The sequence below is a fragment of the Bos indicus genome, chromosome 21, assembly GCF_029378745.1.
Source record: "Bos indicus isolate NIAB-ARS_2022 breed Sahiwal x Tharparkar chromosome 21, NIAB-ARS_B.indTharparkar_mat_pri_1.0, whole genome shotgun sequence".
NCBI classification, from domain to species: domain Eukaryota; kingdom Metazoa; phylum Chordata; class Mammalia; order Artiodactyla; family Bovidae; genus Bos; species Bos indicus.
The window spans coordinates 66,922,812-66,945,823 of NC_091780.1; the positions used below are offsets into that span (position 1 = coordinate 66,922,812).

The 23,012-nt window shown below is 56.5% G+C and overlaps 1 protein-coding gene across 1 annotated transcript in view; it reads left to right on the top strand.

Moving 5' to 3' along the window:
- Positions 1–23,012, top strand: part of DYNC1H1 (dynein cytoplasmic 1 heavy chain 1) — a 61,094-nt gene that overhangs the window by 16,121 nt on the left and 21,961 nt on the right. The window contains exons 8-39 of the mRNA XM_019983307.2: positions 131–1,207; positions 1,880–2,059; positions 3,554–3,703; positions 5,483–5,629; positions 6,952–7,092; positions 7,443–7,619; positions 7,709–7,819; positions 7,902–8,021; positions 8,507–8,746; positions 10,406–10,561; positions 10,702–10,815; positions 11,032–11,142; positions 11,220–11,429; positions 11,583–11,729; positions 12,068–12,234; positions 12,329–12,502; positions 13,273–13,438; positions 13,520–13,708; positions 13,804–13,998; positions 14,643–14,925; positions 15,415–15,515; positions 16,087–16,246; positions 17,187–17,430; positions 17,610–17,793; positions 18,021–18,233; positions 18,977–19,215; positions 19,380–19,536; positions 21,042–21,269; positions 21,729–21,959; positions 22,072–22,212; positions 22,424–22,657; positions 22,744–22,950. Coding sequence (XP_019838866.2) covers positions 131–1,207; positions 1,880–2,059; positions 3,554–3,703; positions 5,483–5,629; positions 6,952–7,092; positions 7,443–7,619; positions 7,709–7,819; positions 7,902–8,021; positions 8,507–8,746; positions 10,406–10,561; positions 10,702–10,815; positions 11,032–11,142; positions 11,220–11,429; positions 11,583–11,729; positions 12,068–12,234; positions 12,329–12,502; positions 13,273–13,438; positions 13,520–13,708; positions 13,804–13,998; positions 14,643–14,925; positions 15,415–15,515; positions 16,087–16,246; positions 17,187–17,430; positions 17,610–17,793; positions 18,021–18,233; positions 18,977–19,215; positions 19,380–19,536; positions 21,042–21,269; positions 21,729–21,959; positions 22,072–22,212; positions 22,424–22,657; positions 22,744–22,950 — 6,594 coding nt within the window. The remainder of the gene's footprint in view (positions 1–130; positions 1,208–1,879; positions 2,060–3,553; positions 3,704–5,482; positions 5,630–6,951; positions 7,093–7,442; positions 7,620–7,708; positions 7,820–7,901; positions 8,022–8,506; positions 8,747–10,405; positions 10,562–10,701; positions 10,816–11,031; positions 11,143–11,219; positions 11,430–11,582; positions 11,730–12,067; positions 12,235–12,328; positions 12,503–13,272; positions 13,439–13,519; positions 13,709–13,803; positions 13,999–14,642; positions 14,926–15,414; positions 15,516–16,086; positions 16,247–17,186; positions 17,431–17,609; positions 17,794–18,020; positions 18,234–18,976; positions 19,216–19,379; positions 19,537–21,041; positions 21,270–21,728; positions 21,960–22,071; positions 22,213–22,423; positions 22,658–22,743; positions 22,951–23,012) is intronic.

A 23,012-nucleotide genomic window follows, 5' to 3' on the forward strand; every position in this document is an offset into this window, starting at 1 on the left:
GGTTGTAAAATGTTTGACTAAACGTTAGGCTTACATGGTGGACTGGTCATCTTGTGTGGTGTGTGCTACTCAACGAGATAAAAGTTTTCCCCTTGGCAGACCTGTTTTCTTCCAAACCCTCTCCTCCCAGGTCACAGCAGTTGCACAGCAGAACCAAGGAGAGGTGCCTGAGCCCCAGGACATGAAAGTGGCTGAGGTTCTCTTCGACGCTGCCGACGCGAATGCCATAGAGGAGGTCAACCTGGCTTATGAGAACGTCAAGGAAGTGGACGGGCTGGATGTCTCCAAGGAGGGCACAGAGGCCTGGGAGGCCGCAATGAAGAGATACGATGAGAGGATCGACAGGGTGGAGACCCGGATCACCGCGCGCCTGCGAGACCAGCTTGGCACCGCCAAGAACGCCAACGAGATGTTCCGGATCTTCTCCAGGTTCAACGCGCTGTTCGTCCGGCCTCACATTCGCGGGGCCATCCGCGAGTACCAGACGCAGCTGATCCAGCGTGTGAAGGACGACATCGAGTCTCTTCACGACAAGTTCAAAGTCCAATACCCGCAGAGCCAGGCGTGTAAGATGAGCCACGTGCGCGACCTGCCGCCCGTGTCCGGCTCCATCATCTGGGCCAAGCAGATCGACCGGCAGCTGACGGCCTACATGAAGCGCGTGGAGGACGTGCTGGGCAAGGGCTGGGAGAACCACGTGGAGGGCCAGAAGCTGAAGCAGGACGGGGACAGCTTCCGCATGAAGCTCAACACGCAGGAGATATTCGACGACTGGGCCCGCAAGGTGCAGCAGCGCAACCTGGGCGTGTCGGGCCGCATCTTCACCATCGAGAGCACGCGCGTCCGGGGCCGCGCCGGCAGCGTCCTCAAGCTGAAGGTCAACTTCCTCCCCGAGATCATCACCCTCTCCAAAGAAGTACGAAACCTCAAGTGGCTCGGCTTCCGCGTCCCGCTGGCGATCGTGAACAAGGCTCACCAAGCGAACCAGCTGTACCCCTTTGCCATCTCGCTGATCGAGAGCGTGCGGACCTATGAGCGCACGTGTGAGAAGGTGGAGGAGCGGAGCACCATCTCCCTGCTGGTGGCGGGCCTGAAGAAGGAGGTGCAGGCACTGATCGCCGAGGGCATCGCCTTGGTGTGGGAGTCCTACAAGCTCGACCCCTACGTGCAGCGGTTGGCGGAGACGGTCTTCAACTTCCAGGAAAAGGTGCATGCCGCTTCCATCTTCCCCATCCCAGAGGGTGGCCAGTCGGTTAGCAGTTAGCTCTCCACAGAGGTCGCCCATGGTCCCAACAGCTCAGGGCCACGTCTGCCGAGCGGGAGAAGGAGGCCTTCCCCTCACCGGGCTGTTGGATGGTGTGGGGCCTTTAGGGAGGCCGTTCAGTGACAGTCCCCGTTGCTAGGGAGCCAGGGAAGAGATGAAGGGCATGAGAGCGTTGTCACTGATAAAGCTGCGTGGACAGCGGGCTGGTGGTCGGCCCGCCCCAGACCTGGCCTTCCTCCCCAAAACCCCCACCTGGCTGTGCCGCGGTCAGCTCCTGGCCCTGCTCCTGCCTCTGCAGGCAGCGCGGAGTCCACTGGTCTGGTGTGTGGCTGGCTCCTGGAGAGGGAAGGTGCAGAGCAGCGTGCCTTGATGTCCTGTTCCCGCATGTGCGGGCAGAGGGCGCCTTCCCTGGAGTGGGAGGGGGGAGGCGCCAGTGTGCATACCTTTCCCCTCCCTCCTCGGAGACAGGTGGGGTGTGGCGTCAGGCTAGCACGCAGGGTTAGTGCTCTGAGGAAGAACTTCTCTGTCTCAGACGTTTATTAATTGAGAAGAATATACATGACATAAAGGCATGGAGTAAGCTGGTGATTTAACGCGAACTATGCCTTCCTTTAGGTGGACGATCTGCTGATTATCGAGGAGAAGATAGACCTGGAAGTCCGCTCCCTGGAGACGTGCATGTACGACCACAAGACTTTCTCCGAGATCCTGAACAGAGTGCAGAAGGCCGTGGACGACCTCAACCTGCACTCCTACTCCAACCTGCCCATCTGGGTCAGCAAGCTGGACATGGAGGTGAGCTGGTGCCGGCTGCACCTAGCATTGTCTGCCATCTTTGGGGGTGGCTCCGGTCCACAAGTCTGTTAGGTCAGGCCTGAAAAGCTCGTTTCTGTGGCAGTTATCAGTGACCGTGACCACCAGTTCTTTCCAGAAACCCCCTGCAGCTGACAGTAGCTGAACTGCTGTGCTGGCTGCAGCCGCCCTCCTGCGCCGGAAGCAGGGAGCTCCGGGGGAGGGGAGGAGTGCTGTCTGCTTTCTGGGAGTGTGACAAGCTCCTGCAGCCCGTCTCTGCTCTGCTGATTGAGGTGGTTCTCCCTAGCCCTCCTCTCCTGGCAGCCTTCTCTGGCCACCCTGTCTCCCTCCACCGCCCCCCCAGCATCCACGTACCTCTTGTTCCTGGTTTAGAGGATCTTGGCTTACCCTTGTGGGGTGGGTGTTGGGAGCATACTTAGCACCCCGTGTGGCTTTCTCGTCAGCGGGTGTCAGAGCAGCCGTGAAGTCTCCAGAAGCAGGGAGGGTGTTTTATGGCAGAGGTCACTCAGTGGACAGGTGGTCGTGGGTCAGTTCTGAAGTTGTGTGTGGGTCACAGGTTTTCCCCTCTGAAGTGGATGAGTAAAATGCAGCAGTTCCTCCAACGGGCCCTGAACAGAGCTAACGTTCAGAAGCCCCAGTCTTCTGAATCGAGTGCGAGTCCCAGGTTTTCTCAGGCCGCCCCCACAGTGTTCCCAGGATGGTTGAGTGGCTCACAACGAGGAGGGGGACTCTAAGCAAGACGCGCAGGCACCCTAGTCCTTGGAAATCTCACAGATCAGAGATTTCTGACTTCCTTCTTCACTTGTTGAAAGAAAATGGTCACCGTTTGGTGACTGATGTTGACTAGGTTTACTGTGATGATCATATTACAAGTAGGTATACATATTGAATCCTTATGTTGTACATCCAAAACTAATGTTATAGTCAGTTACTGAAGGCAGGAGAAGGGGTGGTAGAGAATGAGATGGTTAGGTAGCATCACTGACTCAATGGACACGAGTTTGAGCAAAGTCCAGGAGATAGTGAGGGACAAGGAAGCCTGGTGTGCTGCAGTCCATGGGGTCACAGAGTCAGACATGATTTAGCAACTGAACAGCAACAATAACAAAATCAATTGTGCCTCGATTTAAAAAAGAAAAATGGTTTCATCTCCAAACTCCAGTTTCCTGGTTTTGTACCTGAGGCTGGTGTTTGTGCATTTCCTGTCACACTGAACACATTTCAAGGCCTTCGCCACGCCTGCGCGGCAGTGGGGTCTGCTTGTCACTTGTGAGCGGGAGTCCGCAGGCGGAGAGCACAGCCAGCCTAGTCGTCCGTGAGCGGGGGCTGGAGGGTGAGGACGTGAGGTTGAGGAGCCGCGGGTGGAGGCTTGGGGTCAGGAACGATTCGTCCTGGGCCGGAAACAGCGGTGTTCTGTCAGTACGCTCTGCGAGCTAACTGGGAGAAACATTGTTCTCGGGACATGTTTCTCTGTAGATTGAAAGGATACTGGGCGTCCGGCTGCAAGCTGGCCTGAGAGCTTGGACGCAGGTGCTCCTTGGACAAGCGGAGGATAAAGCAGAGGTTGACATGGATACAGATGCCCCTCAAGTTAGTCACAAGCCTGGAGGAGAACCAAAGATCAAGGTGAGTATCTCCCAGGGCAGCCGGTTCCACAGTAAATAAAGCGCGAGTGAAAAAGCCACTGCGGTGGGCAGACCCGGGCCCGGTCAGCGTCCTGGGGTGACGTGAGATGAGGAAGAGGCTCTTCACCCCGAGCTCCTCCCCCCACCATCCACCATGGCAGCAGCAGGCAGACCCGGGGGGAGGGCCGTTCTGCAGAGAGCACCCCAAGTGCCAAGGCATAAGAGAAAAGTGGGAAAAGCCGAGTGTCGCAGAGTGGAAGGGATTGAGGGGCTGTGGCCGCCAACTGTGAAGTGGTGTCCTGTGAGACCCGGGGAAGTCTGACTGGAGTCCGTGGGGTCACGGAGCCCCCATGACTGAGCCACTGAACAATGGACCGGCACTCACGTCTTTGTTTTGGTAATGACACCATTCGAGAGGAGGCCGGAGAGGGTGCATACCTTTCCTCTTCATGCCTGCCTTAGAATTCTGCTCTATGTCAAAAACAGTTTCAGAAACACTTGGGGGTTAATTTTTTCATTTATTTGGCTGTGTCGGGGCTTGGTTGCGGGGCATGGGGTCTCCCTCTCGGTGCAGGCTCGGCAGTTGTGCTCATGGCTGAGTTATTTGTGGGGTCTTAGTTCCCCCACCACGGAGCGAACCCACATCCTCTGCATTGGAAGGTAGATCCCTAACCACTGGACCACCGGGGAAGTCCCAGCTTTTTTTTTTTTTCTTTAATGGAAAATAACATTTAGAAATCTACACTGGGGTAGATTTCTGTTCTCCTAGGATATACGTAGGAATTAATTTGAAGAACTGGATATAATGGTCTGCTGCAAGCAGAAGTTCAGACTGTGACCCTAAAATGTCAGTTTTAATAAAAATCTGAGTAGAATTCTCACGGAAGGATGCAGCAGTGCACTGCGGAGCACGCTGGACAGCAGCCCTCATCTCCACGCGACTGTTCCCCGCCGTGGGAAGGAGGGCTCTGCTGGGGCTGGCAGGCTCTCCAGAAAGTTCTCTTTAAACTCTGCCCGTAACACAGGTGCTGGTTATAAACGTGTCCACCTTACACTGATGGCATTGAGCCGTGCATTTGTTCTGTATGGTCTACAGTGTTTGTGTTCTCTTCACCAGTGAACGTCTCCAGATCAGAAGCCTGATAGAAGTGGGCGACTAGAAGCTTTGATCTGAGAGAAACAATTGGCTTTTTTTTTTTTTCTTACCAGACTTCACGTTTTCTTTTAATACTTGAAATGTTTTCACTTTTGAATACTACAGATATTCATCCCCAGAGCATACTTTTTAAAAGAAATTACCGAGATGCAGAAAAGCAAGTGAGGTGTCTGAGTTGATCAGACGTGTAGTAAAGACTGAGCTGGAGTTCTGAAAGTAGCCCACAGCACTGGCGGGCGGCGCAGGCTGCTCCCAGCCCGTGAACCTACACCAGCCAAGTCGGCCTGTGTCTCTGCTTTCTCAGGCCACAAGGTCCTCACGTCCCGAGATCATCACAGACATCAGATCCCATGGCGCTTCGCTGAGCGCCTGTTGTGTGTCTGACAGCCAGGCACTGGGTGCCCAGGAGGAGCCCATGCGGAGCTGCCCTCTGACCCCCTCCAGGCCCTTGGGGAGGGCTGCAGACCAAACATGAGCTCACAGAAGGCTGGATCTGTTAGTAACTTAATAGACTTTGTGGTTCACACGGAACTAATGTAATGATTCAGGGAGAGAAAATGGTATATTTCAAAGCCCTTGAACTGAAATAGACTGCTGAGTCAAAACGACACCTTTGCTTTCCAGAACGTCGTTCATGAGCTGAGGATCACCAACCAGGTCATCTATTTGAACCCGCCCATCGAGGAGTGCAGGTACAAGCTGTACCAGGAGATGTTCGCCTGGAAGATGGTGGTGCTGTCTCTCCCCCGGATCCAGAGCCAGCGGTACCAGGTGAGTGCCTGCGAGGAAGCCCCAGACCTCAGCTCAGCACTCTGTCAGCTCAGCGCTCTGGCGGAACGCTGGAGGGGCGCAGTGTGACCCGACACTTGCCCTGTAGTTACTGCTCCATACAGTCTGAGGTGTATCTCTTTTCTTAGCTGTGCACGTAGCTCCGTTCTCCCTCCTCCCTCCTCTGGGGCCTGGTCTTCGCTCCCGGCTCCCCCAGCTCTCCCTGCACCTTGCCGGCCCGTCCACATCACTGGTTCCTGTGTGTTCTGTGCCTGCCCCGCCGCCCGCCCCCCCCGTCCTCCGTGTCCCGTCTGGCCATAAGTACCAGCCGTGTGCTGTTTCCATCTTCAGAATTTACCCTGGTCTGTTTCTTGTGACGTCCAGTGCTGCAGTCGTGCATGGTACATCTCACCCCCCTCGGCCTAGTTAAGCCCCCTCCTCACTGGTCTCTGTCTGCTCTTGCCCCTCTAAAAGCTGCCATCAGCGCAGCAGCCCAGATTACCTCTTAGGTGTGTGTTGACCCTGACGCTGCTGTTTGGGGGGCCTGGTAACGGCTTCCCGTCTCGCCCACCACGGGGCCTGCGGGCCTCCGACACGTGCCGCTCTGCCGCCTGCCTCTCCACCCCGGCTCTGCTGCAGCGCGCTGGGCCTGCCCGTCCTCACACAGGCCGGATGGACACTGGCCCCCAGGGCCTCTGCCCTTGCTCATCCCCTGCCCCCAGCTCTGCCAGGGGTCACCTCCTCAGTGAGGCCTCCTGCGCCTCTCCGTGTGAAATACGTCCTGCCCCTGCATTCCTTCCCACCGCCGTTTCTCCAGAGCCCTGCTCGCCACCTGACGGCCTGTGTCGTTTGCTTTTCCCTTGGTTGTCTTCTCCTCCCCCACAGAACATAAGTCTGTGCCAGCAGAGGTCTTTGTCTGCTCATAATACCTGCAGCAGTGCCTGGCCTGTGACCGGCCCACAGGTTGTGGACCCCGAGTGACTGTGTGCACGCTGGTGTTCACACTTGGTGGTGGTGCCTCGCTCGCTGAGGTGACACCCTCAGTCCCGCCCCCTGGGATGAGAGGCTCGGGTCTCGTGGGGCCCACTCTGGACACCCTGCTCCCCGCTCGAGGCACGCCTGCTCAAACAGGGACGCCACACCTTCTGGCTTGTGGTTGACGCGCCTTTCCTTGGTTTGATGAGTTAGGTTACCTGTGACCGGGATGAGTGAGCGTTATCCCTTAGGTACCATTTCTTTCCATTTACTTCAATGCCGTGAAAGGCAGCTGAGGTTCACATTTCTGTACGCACTCCCTGCTTTCATTTCCGCTTTTGTTCGGTTAGGTGGGCGTCCACTATGAACTGACGGAAGAGGAGAAGTTCTACCGGAATGCTCTGACACGGATGCCGGATGGCCCCGTGGCCCTGGAGGAGTCCTACTCTGCAGTCATGGGCATCGTCACCGAGGTCGAGCAGTACGTCAAGGTGAGGCGCGCCTCTCGCTCTGGTGCGTATGTGATCTGTCCTAGACGCAAGTGTGAGCTTGAATGAATGTGGAGCTAAGTCTTGACTAAACGTAATGCGATTTATGAGGTGATCTTTGCCATTTTAAAGCAAGGAGTGAACAGTGGAATGGACCTTCTGGGATGTTAATCATTTTGGAGAGGAGAAAACTTTATTCTTTTTTGGTTGGGAAACTGAGCATTGGAAATGAGAGTTTATTCCTAACAGGGATGAAGGAACACAAACCTTTTTAGCAGAATATGACCGCACGTATTAACATTTCACAAAACGAGACGTCGAGCTGCCATGGGTGGCTGTGTTCTCGTTTGCAGGTCTGGCTTCAGTATCAGTGCTTGTGGGACATGCAAGCTGAGAACATCTATAACCGACTCGGGGAAGACCTCAGCAAGTGGCAGGCTCTGCTGGTCCAGATAAGGAAGGCCCGGGGGACCTTCGACAATGCAGAGACCAAGAAAGAGTTTGGGCCGGTGGTCATAGATTACGGCAAGGTGAGCCCAGCCGACTGCCTAGAAGGCGCGCTGTGAGGGCAGCGTCTGACCACAGGGAAGCGGCAGTGTGAACACTCCTCCCCCCACAGGTCCAGTCGAAGGTGAACCTGAAGTACGACTCCTGGCACAAGGAGGTGCTCAGCAAATTTGGGCAGATGCTCGGCTCCAACATGACGGAGTTCCACTCCCAGATCTCCAAGGTGAGAAGGCGGGATCCCGGCAGGGCGGCAAGCCCGCCGGCCGCCTCGGCTCCCCGATCGACGCCATGCTCTCTGCCCACAGTCCCGCCAGGAGCTGGAGCAGCACTCGGTGGACACGGCCAGCACCTCTGACGCAGTGACCTTCATCACCTACGTGCAGTCCCTGAAACGGAAAATCAAGCAGTTTGAGAAGCAAGTCGAGGTGAGCTCTGTCCCTCGCTGTGTCTTGGGGGTCCCCGGGGTGTCTCTGTCTTACCCCCTGGCATCCTCGTAAAGGTGGACGCCAGTGTTCCAGACGGCTGCATTTTAAAAAGCTCTGCAGGTGATCTTCAGGCACTTCAAGGTTTGAGAACGACAGGTTCTTATTTTTTGAAATCTTTTACTTTAGTTGTTGATCTTCAAGTCCTCAAAGTTGAATTTCCTTCTCATAGTTTGGACCTAGGGTGTGAAGCCCAGTTCCAGGGCGCTCAGGCCCTGCTCGGGGCCGCCTGAGTGTGGCCAGGGCAGTCCCGGGGCTGGCCCAGCGGGCCCCTCGGCGGCCTGCTGCCCTGGGGCGCAGCGCTGTGGGGAGGGGAGGTTCCTGGAGGAGAGCAGGTGTGTCCTGTACCCACGGGTGTCTTCTTGGAGTCTGACCGTAGCTCTTGTTACTCCTAGAAGAAAAAGCCCATTTGTTTGTTCCCCCTCCAGCTCTACCGCAACGGCCAGCGGCTGCTGGAGAAGCAGAGGTTCCAGTTCCCGCCGTCCTGGCTCTACATCGACAACATCGAGGGGGAGTGGGGGGCCTTCAACGACATCATGCGGCGGAAGGACTCCGCCATCCAGCAGCAGGTGGCCAACCTACAGATGAAGATCGTGCAGGAGGACCGGGCTGTGGAGAGCCGCACCACCGACCTGCTGACCGACTGGGAGAAGACCAAGCCCGTCACGGTGAGCCCCAATGCAGCCCCGTGCTCTCGCCGCACCAGCAGCGTCCTCTGTGTCCCCGCTTTCAGAGTGAGGCGCCCTGCCGCGGCTGAGCTTTCCAGGGTGAAGGCACTGCCCTCCTGTAATTAAGGGAGCCGTCCTTGCAGAGAGTGGCTGTGAAACCGTGAAAGCCCGCTTAGATAGACCTCTTTTCAGCCAGACCCCTCGAGACAGTCATTTAAGGCAGGGAATGCTTCTACAGCCTAGCGTTTCTCCGCTCGTAAGTTACCCTCTTAGCTGTACTCGGGAGTTAGACTTGTCCCTCTTGTGGACTCAGGCCAGGCGTCCCCCGGCGCCACTGCCTGGCCTGTGCCCTGGGGCCGTCCTGGGCTGTGCCACTGCCATTGCAGTGGTTAAGGCTCTCTGTGCCCAGAGACTGCTGCAGCCAGGCCGCCGCGTTCACTCGAGTTTGTACTGAGCACCAGCCGTGTTCTGGGTAGCAGGAACACAGCGGTGACCAAAAAGGAGCCTGACCCCAGCGGGACACGTTCCCGCAGGAGACAGGGTGAGAAGGGAACCGGAAGGACACGCACTTCAAGGCAGATGGAGACGCGTGCTGGGGGAGGGTGTTGGGGCCTCACTGCTCTGCGGGGAGTCTGGCGTGTGGAGACCGCTGGGGGCAGGCAGGCGTGCCGAGGGGCATGCAGACAGGCAGGACGGGGCTCAGCCATGTAGGTCCCGGCCCGCCTGGTTTGCGGGGTGGGACTCACTCGGAGGCACACGTGTGCACCCCGCAGGAGAAGGTGTGAGTGTATCCTAGATGCTGGTCTGGTTTTGTGGGCGGGGCTGCGGCTCTCCACGCGAGACCTGGGGACCCCCCCCACGCCCCCGCCCCCGGCCCCAGCACACACTCACGTCTGCTGGGTCGGCCTCCGTCCTGCCCTCAGCTGGTCTGTGCTGCTGCCCTGAGGTCCCGCTTTGTGTCTGGTTGGGCCACGGGGCCCCGGGGTGAAGCAGGCTGTGCCTCACTGATGGCAGAACTGCCGGGTCATGCGGGGGAGTGAGGGCTGATCAGTAAGTAGGCAAGGGTGCAGCTCCTCAGGGTGGGCGTCTCATCGTCTCACCTCGCTGGTGACGTTTGAGTTAGAACTCTCTTTGAGGGAGTTCCCTGGGGGGCCAGTGGTTAGGACTCAGTGCTCTCACTTCTGAGGGCCCGGGTTCACCCCCTGGTCAGGGAATTGAGGCCCCACAGGACACAGCGTGGCAAAAAAGAAAACAAAACTCGAATCGGTACTCGGTGTAGTCGTTCTCAAAGATTATTAAGACACCTGTGAATCGTGTTAGTGCAGAAGTCGAGCCGCCTCCGATGAGAGCGGTGCTTTCCTCCTCACCTTCCCTCGTCACTCATACCATGGCCATGCCTCAGAGGGCATGCCTGGCAGGGCTGTCCTGCTCCGGGCCCAGGTCAGCGCCTCCCCGGCACTCCGCAAGGGGATGCCTGACTCGACAGGTGCTCCCCTTGCCCAGGTCAGGTCTGGAAGTAACGGGCACTCATCAGCAGCGTGCACTTGGGAACATTTACACGCAGACACTCAAGGAAGCGTAGAGTCCCCTCCAGCGCCTCAGAGCTGGGCCCCTCCGTCCTGAGACCTGGCTCTGACTCGCTGGCCTTGACTGCTTCAGGGCAACCTGCGTCCAGAGGAGGCACTTCAGGCTCTCACCATATACGAAGGGAAGTTCGGCAGGCTGAAGGACGACCGCGAGAAGTGCGCGAAGGCCAAGGAGGCCCTGGAGCTGACCGACACAGGGCTTCTCAGCGGCAGCGAAGAGCGAGTCCAGGTACGAGCCGCTCCCGCTGGTGGGCGGGTGCGGGCACCTCGTGCCGACCTCGCCCCCACCCCAGCTGTCCCAAAGGCCCTAGCAGAGTCCGAGGTGGCTCCTCTTCTGAAGTGTAACTGCTCTGTCGTCCTTGATCGCAGGTGGCCTTAGAAGAGTTACAGGACCTCAAAGGCGTTTGGTCAGAGCTTTCTAAGGTCTGGGAGCAGATTGACCAGATGAAGGAGCAGCCGTGGGTTTCTGTGCAGCCTCGAAAGGTATGCATCACTAAGACAGATACCGCATTGCCCTTCACATGATGAAAGTTGGAGACTGTACTTAGGAACTTGGCAAGCAGGGAGCTGTACTGTGAGTTCACAAGAAGTCCCTTCCCGGTTGTTTATCTAAAATTTCTTTTAAGGCTAGTTTTTAAATGTTTCATCCTTTAAAGGAACGTTGGCAAACTGAATACCACCTTGGGTTTCTCTTGACAGCTTCGACAGAATTTAGATGGCCTCCTGAACCAGCTGAAAAACTTCCCTGCCCGATTGCGGCAGTACGCGTCCTACGAGTTTGTGCAGAGGCTCCTGAAAGGCTACCTGAAGGTGGGTGACCCGGAGCTGCCGGCTGGGAGTCAGCCGGAAACACGCCACGCAGATGACTCGGCTCCCTCTCTCCACAGATAAACATGCTGGTGATTGAGCTCAAGTCCGAAGCACTTAAGGACCGCCACTGGAAACAGCTGATGAAGCGGCTTCACGTGAACTGGGTTGTATCTGAGCTGACCCTCGGCCAAATCTGGGACGTGGACTTGCAGAAGAATGAAGCTGTTGTCAAGGATGTGCTGCTTGTGGCACAGGGGGAGATGGCTCTGGAGGAGTTTCTGAAGCAGGTGCGTGTCGGGCTGTGACGCACACCTGAGCTGTGTGAAAACGGAGCCCCACCTGTGGTCCCTCTTGTCCCCATAACGTTAACTCACTCGGTCACTCATGTGGTTGGCGCACGCCCATACATTGATGACCTGCCTCTTTGGGTTGCAATTCAGATACGAGAAGTGTGGAACACTTATGAATTGGACTTGGTTAACTATCAGAACAAGTGTCGCCTGATCCGCGGCTGGGACGACCTCTTCAACAAGGTCAAAGAGCACATCAACAGCGTGTCCGCCATGAAGCTCTCTCCGTACTACAAGGTACGTGGGGGCTTCCCCCCCGCACATCCACCGTAATGCCCGCAGCCTCACGGGGACGTCCCTGGCGGTCCAGCGGTTAAAACTCCAGGCTTCAACTGCAGGGAGTACGGGTTCGATCCCTGGTCAGGGAACTAAGAGTTCCAAGTGCTATATGGCCAAAATAACTTAATAAACATTTAAAAATAAAAATGGCCAGGCTCACAGTTACCAGGGACCTGTTTTTAGAAAATGTGAGTCGCATAACTTGATAGGATGTTCGTCTGCATCTTGGGGTAGGTTCTGGCATATCTGAGAGGGGAGAGGGCAGCAGCTGACCTCTGCCCTGCTTCACCCGCTAGGTGTTTGAGGAGGACGCCCTGAGCTGGGAAGACAAGCTGAACCGCATCATGGCCCTCTTCGACGTGTGGATCGACGTGCAGAGGCGCTGGGTCTACCTGGAGGGCATCTTCACGGGCAGCGCGGACATCAAGCACCTGCTGCCGGTGGAGACCCAGCGGTTCCAGAGGTGTGGCCTCCAGCGGGCGGGGGCGGAAGGGCGGGCTTGGCTGGGAACACCACGTGAAGGCCGGCAGTAACCTCGCTTCTGATTTGACCTGTAGCATCAGCACGGAGTTCTTGGCTCTAATGAAGAAAGTATCCAAGTCTCCCCTGGTGATGGACGTTCTGAACATCCAGGGGGTGCAGAGGTCTTTGGAGAGGTTGGCAGACCTGCTGGGAAAGATCCAGAAGGCCCTGGGAGAGTACCTGGAGAGAGAGCGCTCGTCTTTCCCCAGGTGGGGGGCGTCTCAGGCGCAGACTGAGGGGAGGCCCAGCTCTGTGCTTTCTTCCCTCCTGGCTTGTGAGTTGCTCACTCTGACATCAAGGGTTTTGTTGCCAGTAATCCATTTAATGAATACTGTTTCCCTTTCATCGATTGATTCCTCTTAATTTTCTACCGTGGATTTGTATACTAAGTTCCATTTAAACTATTATTCACCCTCCCAGGCAGCTTGCCTCTCTTAAAAAACTCACTCTGATGATTTTATTTTCTAAGTGGTATTTTTTTTTTTCTTTATGAATAGTTTGAGTGAGTGAAAGTCGCTCAGTCGTGTCTGACTCTTTGCGACCCCATGGACTGTAGCCCGCCAGGCTCCTCTGTCCATGGGGATTCTCCAGGCAAGAATACTGGAGTGGGTTGACAGTGCCCTCCTCCGGGGGATCTTCCCAACCCAGGGATCGAACCCAGGTCTCCCGCACTGCAGGCAGATTCTTTATGGTCTGAGCCACCAGGGAAGCTCTCTGAATAGTTTACTTATAAGTTGAGCAGGTTTTTTAAACATGGATGAAGTGAGGTGAATTATATGAAATGCATTGCATTTCTTTTCAGTGTCTTGTTAGGTGAGTGAGTCTCTCTTGCTGAGGGCTGGAGAAGACCTGGATGTGACCCACGTTCAGGCTGGAGACGGTCCACACCACCCACGTCCTCTTTCCTTTCTTACTGTTTGATTCACCTTATTTGTGTATGTGTCATGTTTTAGCAACTTAAATGCTGTTTCAATTTTAGATTCTATTTTGTGGGTGATGAAGATTTGCTTGAAATCATTGGAAACAGTAAGAATGTAGCTAAGTTACAGAAACACTTCAAGAAAATGTTTGCTGGAGTCTCGAGCATCATCCTCAATGAAGACAACTCCGTTGTCCTGGGCATCTCGTCCCGTGAAGGAGAGGAGGTAGTGAGGTTTACGATTGTAACTCAGAAAACTTCGCTCCTGTCTTTGCACACCTTAATTCGTAGGTTGTCTTTATTTCAGGTTATGTTTAAAACTCCCGTGTCAATCACCGAACATCCCAAAATCAACGAGTGGCTCACACTGGTGGAGAAGGAGATGCGGGTCACGCTGGCCAAACTCCTCGCTGAGTCTGTTACCGAAGTCGAGATCTTTGGTAAAGCAACATCAATCGACCCAAATACCTACATCACCTGGATTGACAAATACCAGGTACTGTCCAGTAGCAGGGCGACGGGCTGGAGCTGGGGACACTGGCTGACCTTTAAAACCACTCTTTTGGGTCTCCTGTGTGCCGCACCTCCCAGGCCCAGCTGGTGGTCCTGTCAGCGCAGATCGCCTGGTCTGAGAACGTGGAGACGGCGCTGAGCAGCATGGGCGGGAGCGGCGACGCGGCCCCCCTGCACTCCGTGCTGAGCAACGTGGAGGTCACCCTCAACGTGCTGGCCGACTCGGTCCTCATGGAGCAGCCCCCGCTCCGCAGGCGCAAGCTGGAGCACTTGGTGAGTCCTCCTCCTGGTCAGGCTCCCCTGCCTTCCCCTCGAGCAGCTAAAAGAGCTCACGCTCGAGAAATATCCTCATTAGTGTCTGGGAGGAAAGCAAGTCGATGAGCTGTTGACAAGTGCTGGGTGGTCCTTGGCGCTCTCTTCCTGTTGAAGGGCAGCCTTGGGGAACAGGAGCCACACGCACGACCTGGTACAAAGGCTGACCTCCCGGTTCAAAGGCTGACCCTCAGCCCTCGGGGTCTCGCCCCGCCTTCCCAGAGCTCCACCTCCGGAGGCATGTCTGTGAGCCTTGCCATTTTGCTGCTGGGCTTGTGAGGTTGTGTGCGTCAGGCAGACTGTTAGGTCAGAGGCAGCTCTTCTCCATCATGTTTTATGCGAGTTGCAGGGTTTTTACTTAAAATAAGGTGTTTTTGTCATTCTTTGTTTTTGTTGCAATTCTTTATTCTATGTAATTCCATCGTGTGACTAGCAGTTCTATCATTTTTAAAAGTAAATTTATGCTCTGGAATATTTATTTACATCATAGTTGGGCCTAGGAACTCAATTTCAAAGTCTCCTAAGTAATCCCAGAAGAGGCATTTCTGTACTTCAGTTCAGGGAGTGTACATTACAATAAACTCTTAAAGTGAGTCTGTCTTCAGATCACAGAGCTGGTTCACCAGAGAGACGTCACCAGGTCCCTGATCAAGAGCAGGGTGGACAACGCCAAGTCTTTCGAGTGGCTCAGCCAGATGCGGTTCTACTTTGACCCGAAGCAGACCGACGTGTTGCAGCAGCTGTCGATTCAGATGGCGAATGCCAAGTTTAACTATGGCTTTGAATACCTGGGTGTTCAGGACAAGCTGGTCCAGACACCCCTCACTGACCGCTGCTATTTGACGATGACACAGGCCTTGGAGGCCAGGCTCGGGGGGTCCCCGTTCGGTGAGTGCCTCCACACAACCTGGTCAGGTGAAGTCAGGTGGTAAACCTACTTCTCAGAGATTAAGCAAATGATCTAAATGTATTTCTTAACTATGTGGCTAGTACATTCTTAAACTTTAAATCTTTACATCAGTTACTGCGTTTGTAGTAACCCTTGAACAGCACTGGTTTGCACTGCAAGGGTCCACTTAGACACAGATTTTACTTAGACACAGATTTTTTAATAGATATGCAGTCAGCCTTCCGTGTTCACAGGATTCACATCCTCAGACTGAACCAGCTGTGAATTGACGCTTCCTTCTGAGGTTGGTTGAATCCAGGATGTGGCACCTGTGGATATGGAGGGCCGACAGTGGGACCTGGTGGAATTTGCTTAGAGACAGAGGGCGAACTGTACTTTGATTTTTTTAAAAGAATTGCTTTTTACAGTTCTTAAAGCTGAAGACGTGTTCTCACTTGAGTTCTCAATTCCTTTTCTTCAAATTACAGGGCCTGCGGGGACTGGGAAGACTGAGTCTGTCAAGGCCCTTGGCCACCAGCTGGGCCGCTTTGTTCTAGTTTTCAACTGTGACGAGACCTTTGATTTCCAGGTGAGAGGCTCCTGGGGGACTGCCTAGAGCAGGGGGCCGGGTGGGGAGCGCAGCCCACGCCTCTGGGGGCCGTGAGCCGTGCACACAGCGCTCTTTTTGGGAACCGGGTTACTGGAGCTGTTTGAGGGGCCAGCCGGTGCATGACGCCAACTTGAGCCTCACGTCTTCAGGTTAACTCTTCAGTGTAACGAATCTTTCTGGTGGTGTCTGTGTTTAGGAAAAACAAATAGCGAAGGTTTTTTTTTAAACAACAAAAAGTGTTAGCTCTGTCACTGGAATTTTTTGCACAAGAGGGAAAATAATACATTACATCTGTTCATCTGTGAATGGAGTACTTGCTACATGTAGGGCTGGGCTCCTTGCCTCACGGGTGAAGCTGGTTCCACCTTCACAGCCCTCTCCACCCCACTGCACTCCTCTGGGAGGAAGGTGGTATTACTCGTGTTTCAAAGATGAGCAGACAGGTCTCAGGATGTGATTTGCCCGGGTTGGACCAGTCCCCCAAGCCAGGATTGGAACCCTGTACAGCCAGCACCGGGGCCGTCTTTTAGCGCCTTTCTTCTCGTTTCAGGCTATGGGGCGCATCTTCGTGGGGCTCTGCCAGGTGGGGGCCTGGGGCTGCTTTGACGAGTTCAACCGCCTGGAGGAGCGGATGCTGTCGGCCGTGTCACAGCAAGTGCAGTGCATCCAGGAGGCGCTGCGCGAGCACTCCAACCCCAACCTGGAGAAGAGTGAGGCTCGCTTCTTGCTTAGTTGCCCTGCTGTGGGGTAGAAATGAGCGAGGGCTCAGTGCCAGACCCTAGGCTGCAGGCGGGATGGTGCATCCTGACGGAAGACGTGGGCGGGGCCCAGGATGGCACTGCCTGCCTCGCCCCATGGCAGCCAGCGGGGTGGGCCGTGCTTCCTCTGCAGATGGAGGCCCCGGGCTCCTCCCTGTGGCCCCGCAGAGCCAGGCCTCCTGGCCGGAGTGTTGGGACCAGACCCTGGTCATGTGTCTGGGGGTCCTTGGGAGCTGGTTCCACACAGAGCCTAGACGCATGAGCTGGAGGAGTTACATACATCCAGGACAGGTGCTTTACCCGTTGGTTTTCCCTGTTAGTCCATAGTAATAGTAGCTCGTCTTACCAGACCCGAGTAAAACAAGAGGAGTGTCAGAGAAACGAGTGCCTGTGAACTCCATGCTCGCTTATGGAGGGAAGCTGACTCCTGAGTGTCCAGAGTTGGGGGCTGGGGGTTGGTTTTGTGGAATGTTTTTTTGAGTGTGTGGGTTTGGTTTTTTTTTTTTTAATGACCTGAGGAAAGGGCCATGTCCATGATCTTAGCCAGTCAGGTTTATCACAACTTGACTGGTTTTTGTTGCTGCAGCTTCTGTCAGGCTGTGTTTCTGTTCTTGCATTGGCCTTGTGACACTCAGTAATCATGCGCAGAGGGGGTAGTGGGCTTCCCACTCTGGTGACTTGATCCGTGCCACATCTGAGTGGCTCTTACGTGGGCAGGGAGTGTGGAAATCGGTCTCCCGGGTAGGTGGTGTCGTGCTGCTGAGACCCCGCAGAAAGGCCAGGCCACAGCTCGCATGGGGTCCCGGGCCGGCGGGGCGCTGGGCTTGTGGTTTCAGATCTTATGGTGGTTTTCTGACCGTCGACAGCCTCACTGCCGTCATCTGAATTTCAGCCTCTGCCCCCATTACCTGCGAGCTGCTGAACAAACAAGTGAAGGTGAGCCCAGACATGGCCATCTTCATCACCATGAACCCTGGCTACGCGGGCCGGTCAAACCTCCCAGACAACCTGAAGAAGCTGTTCCGGAGCTTGGCCATGACCAAGCCCGACCGTCAGCTCATCGCCCAGGTCATGCTGTACTCTCAGGGCTTCCGCACGGCCGAGGTCCTCGCCAACAAGATTGTCCCTTTTTTCAAGTGAGTCACTGAGTATCATTCCTGATTGTGTTTCTGGCACATGTTAACTGCATCGTTTAAACGTGGCCTGTGTAATTACGACATTTCTTTCCACTCTTGTGTCCATTCTTGTTTCTTAACGTTTGACGCTGCTTGGGGCTCAGCGGGTGCTGTTCTTAAGGAAGCCTTTTCTCTTTTAGACTGTGTGACGAGCAGCTCTCTTCCCAAAGCCACTATGACTTTGGTCTCCGAGCCTTGAAGAGCGTGCTGGTGAGCGCGGGGAACGTGAAACGGGAGCGGATCCAGAAGATCAAGAGGGAGAAGGAAGAGCGCGGGGAAGCAGTCGATGAAGGAGAGATCGCGGAAAACCTGCCTGAGCAGGAGGTGAGCGGGTGTCCTCCCTCTCGGCCGGGCCGGTGCAGCCTCCCCCGCACCGATCTGGGGCTCACAGGTCCTGGGACGGACCTGCTAAATCAGCAGTGGTGGGGTGGGGGGTGGGGCGCTGGGTCACCATGCTTGTTCTCAGGGCGGGGGGGTGATGGGTCCCTGTGGGGACAGAGCAATGAACGCAGTGCTGCCACCCCCAGAGCTCAGCCCGTTTCCCCCCTCAGATCCTGATCCAGAGCGTCTGTGAGACGATGGTGCCGAAGCTCGTGGCCGAAGACATCCCACTGCTCTTCAGCCTCTTGTCGGACGTGTTTCCCGGCGTCCAGTACCACCGGGGCGAGATGACGGCGCTGCGGGAGGAGCTCAAGAAAGTGTGTCAGGAGATGTACCTGACCTACGGGGACGGAGAGGAGGTCGGCGGGATGTGGGTCGAGAAGGTGAGTGGGGCCGCGGGGCTGGCTGGAGCCTCACGGAGTCCCCAGGGGCCGAGAGTGACAGTGGCCCTGCCCACCTGTGAGGAGCTGCGTCTGATGGGGCTGTGTCCACCAGGCGTGCCATCTGGTTTGTGAACATTTGTCCCAAGTCCCCCGACAGGATTATTTTCTTAAGTGCAGTGACAGCAAAACTTGCGGGAAATGTTTACGCACGTGGTGTAGTTTGCTCTCTGAAAATGCCAGCTGAAGGGGAGTGACAGACACTGGAAAAGCGTCTGCGATAGTAGGTCTTGCCAGCATCACGGTGAACAACGTACACGTGCCCATCGGCAGAGTTTACAGTCTCTTCTGCCCTGGCTGCTTCCCTTCGTCTCCTCTGTGAGAGTCACTTAGGAAAATGGGTCATGTGCACAGGTTGTGCCTGCCTTGCTCCCGGGTTAGATGGCGGAGGATGGCTCCGTCAGCTGCTCGCCGTCCTCCTGGCAGGGGTCTCTCCTGAGGCAGCTTGCTGAGCAGCTCCCGTTCCACCGGCTGCGGCCTTCCTGACTCCTCAGACAGCTCCTCAGTGCAGTTAAACCCTTCTCTACCCGCCGTGGTTGTGGCCGGCTCAAGGACTCTGGTTAGAAATCGCAGGCATCGCCTGGAGGGCTCCCAGCACACGTCTCTGGCCGGGCGCAGTGAGAAGCGGAAGGAGCCTTGGCGTGCCTTCTCTCGAGCGCTGACGGTGCCGCTGGATTTGCCCCCAGGTTCTCCAGCTCTATCAGATCACCCAGATCAACCACGGCCTGATGATGGTGGGGCCCTCGGGCAGCGGGAAGAGCATGGCCTGGCGCGTCCTTCTGAAGGCTCTGGAGAGGCTCGAGGGCGTGGAGGGCGTGGCCCACATCATCGACCCCAAAGCCATCAGCAAAGACCACCTGTACGGAACCCTGGACCCCAACACCCGGGAGTGGACAGACGGGCTCTTCACACACGTTCTGAGAAAGTGAGTGCATGTGGGGTGGGGTCGGGGCCTCCAGAGAACTAGGGCCTGGCACTCTGTCCTTGGGGAAACTGCGTTATTCTTACACAGTCTGGGAACACTTCAGAAACGGTTGCAAGCTGAACGTTTCCGTCTGAGTCACCGCTGTCGTAACCCCTCCACTCCAGGATCATAGACAACGTGAGAGGCGAGCTGCAGAAGCGCCAGTGGATCGTCTTCGACGGCGACGTGGACCCCGAGTGGGTGGAGAACTTGAACTCGGTGCTGGACGACAACAAGCTGCTGACGCTGCCCAACGGGGAGCGCCTCAGCCTCCCGCCCAACGTACGGCCTGCGTGCTTGTGCCCAGCGTGCTCGGCCAGGCGGGCGGCTCTGGTCGTCCTGGGGTAGCCGGGGTGGCAGTAGCTTCGTGGTCCACGCCTCTCTCTGCTAGGGTTGTTGCATTCCCAGGCCCAGTGAGAGACATTCCAGAGGCTTCATTCGTAACCTGCTGCTCACGGGTTGTTAGGCACGCTCTGTAATCAGCCTTTCCTGCAGCCCGGGGAGGTAGGGTTGTGGTGGGGATTTCTGGGAAGTGGCGCAGGGAGGGATTTAGACGTGGACCTCAGGGTCATCCCTCAGAAGTGAGCCTCTGATAGGTGGGTAACCGTGCACAGGCCTGGCATGGACGTGTGTTCGTGCTTTGACCCCACGTTTATGGAGTGCCACGGTGTGCCGGGCCCCTTCTACGTGCTGCAAATATAGCCGTAACCAACATAGACAAAACCGCTGCTCTCCCGGGGCTCGCAGTCAGAGGTGGAGGACACACACAGACGGGAGAAATTGGCACGGGGCTGCGGAGTGAGCAGACGAGTAATGCGGCTGAGGCAGGACGTCGCTCCGTCAGGGCTTCAAGGGGACGCTGGCAGCTTCAGTGGAGACCAGGGCCTGAGGAAGCAGCTCCTGGGTGTTGGGGTGGAGGCCTGGTGGCGGGAGGAGCCCCTAGGTGTGCCCACACACGCCAGGAGGGGGGCAGTTGGCCAGCACGCAGGGACGTAGGGACAGGACCCAAGGGGATACAGGCCTGGGGTCACCGAGGACTGGAGCTTGCCTGCTGGGATAAGCTGAGAGGCTGTGGGGATACTGAGAAGTGACTGAGTTGTGGGTGTGAGTTAAAGTGCCTGCCAGTGGCATCTGCTGGTGGGCTGAGGGAACGGAGGCTCCAGCAGGACCTCTGAGTGGGTGAGTGGGTGCTTTTATCATGACAGAGGGTCAGAGTTAGGGGTTATGTTACTTGAGAAACCAAGATACAGGTCAGGAACACGCACTCAGCAGATGAGTGTCTTGATGTAACTTGTCAGGGTCATCACCCAGTAGATTCTGACTGTTGTCAGAAAGGTGGATATCCTTGCGAGGCACGTTAGCCCTGAGGTGAAAGCTCTGGAATCAGACTCTGGTTTGCCTCTCAGCCTCACCGTCTAAAGCGGTGGACCCAGCGAGGCTGCCAACCCCCTGTGCAAACGGAAAGCCTGCTGGCCAGCCTGGTGGGTTCAAGTGCGAGGGCCGGCCACAGCCCCTCACTGCGGGCCCCACCATCCAGGGAGCGGTGGTTCTGTCCCATTGGAGCTCCCGGTTCTCCCAACCACAGGGGTTTTTTCCTGTCCACGTTCTCAAGGAGAGAGGTTGCCGGGTGTCGTAATGATGCAGACTCAGATACTTTTACTTCTGAACTGAGTGCAGACAGATTAGAGTTAAATCGCTCTTTCAGTAGGTAGGTAGGTAAACCAACTTTAACTTCCTGATCTCTACCAAGCCCACATCCCTAAATCTACTTGCTGTTCTCCCTCCAGGTGCGGATAATGTTTGAGGTACAGGACTTGAAGTACGCCACACTGGCCACCGTGTCGCGCTGCGGCATGGTCTGGTTCAGCGAGGATGTGCTGAGCACGGACATGATCTTCAACAACTTCCTGGCCAGGCTGCGCAGCATCCCGCTGGACGAGGGGGAGGACGAAGCCCAGCGCCGGCGCAAGGGCAAGGAAGACGAGGGCGAGGAGGCCGCCTCCCCGATGCTGCAGGTATGGGCAGGGCTGGCGGCATGTGCCCAGGGGGTCCCCCACCCCCTCGAGTCCGGGCATGTCACAGCAGCCCCGCCCCCGCTGCAGCCTGGGACTTGCGGGAGGTTAGCATGATCAGCGTTGTCTCACGCCAGCTTCTGAGGAAGCCAGTGGTCACAGTTACAAAAGTGTAGACGTGCGTGGAAAATCTAAGGAGTTCTTTCAGATTTCTCCACAAATTGATGAAAAACGGCCTATTTTCAGTTTTGACGGTAAAACCAGTGTTCCCAGGAAGCGTGATTTTTGAGAGCTGCCAGGATGAAGGAGTGGGATTGGTCACTGGAGCCTCGACTCCTCATTTTTCAACCCGTAAAACTGTTTTCATCATGACGGGGCCCTCCCCCAGGCCCGGGTTAGAGCAGGTGAAAGTCTCCCGGCCTTGCTAGCTGGCCGCTGAGCACCGTTGACCCACCCTTGCAGATCCAGAGGGACGCGGCGACGATTATGCAGCCGTACTTCACAAGCAGTGGGCTGGTCACCAAGGCGCTGGAGCACGCCCTCACGCTGGAGCACATCATGGACCTGACGCGCCTGCGCTGCCTGGGCGCGCTCTTCTCCATGCTGCACCAGGCCTGCCGCAACGTGGCGCAGTACAACGCCAACCACCCCGACTTCCCCATGCAGAGCGAGCAGCTGGAGCGCTACATCCAGGTCAGGGCCGGGGGCTCTGGGCACCGCGGTTGCAGGGCCGACGTCGCTGTACATGTCTCTCCTTGAATGTTGAGACTCCACTCAAATCAGGATCTGCCTCCTTCCCCTGCAGCGGTACCTGGTCTACGCCATCCTCTGGTCCTTGTCCGGAGACAGCAGGCTGAAGATGAGGGCAGAGCTGGGCGAGTACATCAGGAGGATCACCACGGTGCCGCTGCCCGCCGCACCCAACATCCCCATCATCGACTACGAGGCATGTACCAGAGGGCGGCGTCCTCCCCGCTTCTCGCCCTGCAGCAGCCTCGCCTGCACTGAATCAGCCTTTCCTGTCGTAGAGGAACCTTGTCCCTTTAGTCTCCTGTGGTACAGGGAAGGCGGGTTAACTTGGAGGTCCTGACTTGGGTGAAAGGGAGCGGGTCCTGCAGGCGGGCAGGCCCGGCTGACCCTCACCCGCCCGTCTGCAGGTGTCCATCAGTGGAGAGTGGTCGCCGTGGCAGGCCAAGGTGCCACAGATTGAGGTGGAGACGCACAAGGTGGCCGCCCCGGACGTGGTGGTGCCCACTCTGGACACTGTACGCCACGAGGCCCTCCTGTATACCTGGCTGGCTGAGCACAAGCCGCTGGTCCTGTGTGGGCCCCCCGGGTCCGGCAAGACCATGACGCTCTTCAGCGCCCTGCGGGCCCTGCCCGACATGGAGGTAAAGGGGCAGGAACGGGCGGCCGACCTCGGGGCCAGGGACGGGATCGGCCTTCCACCGCTCCCCTGGCCTCTGTCCTTCTGCAGGTTGTGGGTCTTAACTTCTCGAGTGCAACCACCCCGGAGCTCCTGCTAAAGACCTTTGACCACTACTGCGAGTACAGACGCACCCCGAACGGGGTCGTTTTGGCCCCAGTGCAGCTCGGAAAGTGGCTGGTATTGTTCTGTGACGAGATCAACCTGCCAGACATGGATAAATACGGGACGCAGAGGGTCATATCCTTCATCAGACAGGTCTGTTCCTGTCCACGAGCCCCTGACTCCCCACCCATGTTACTGCTCACCTCTGCTCCTGA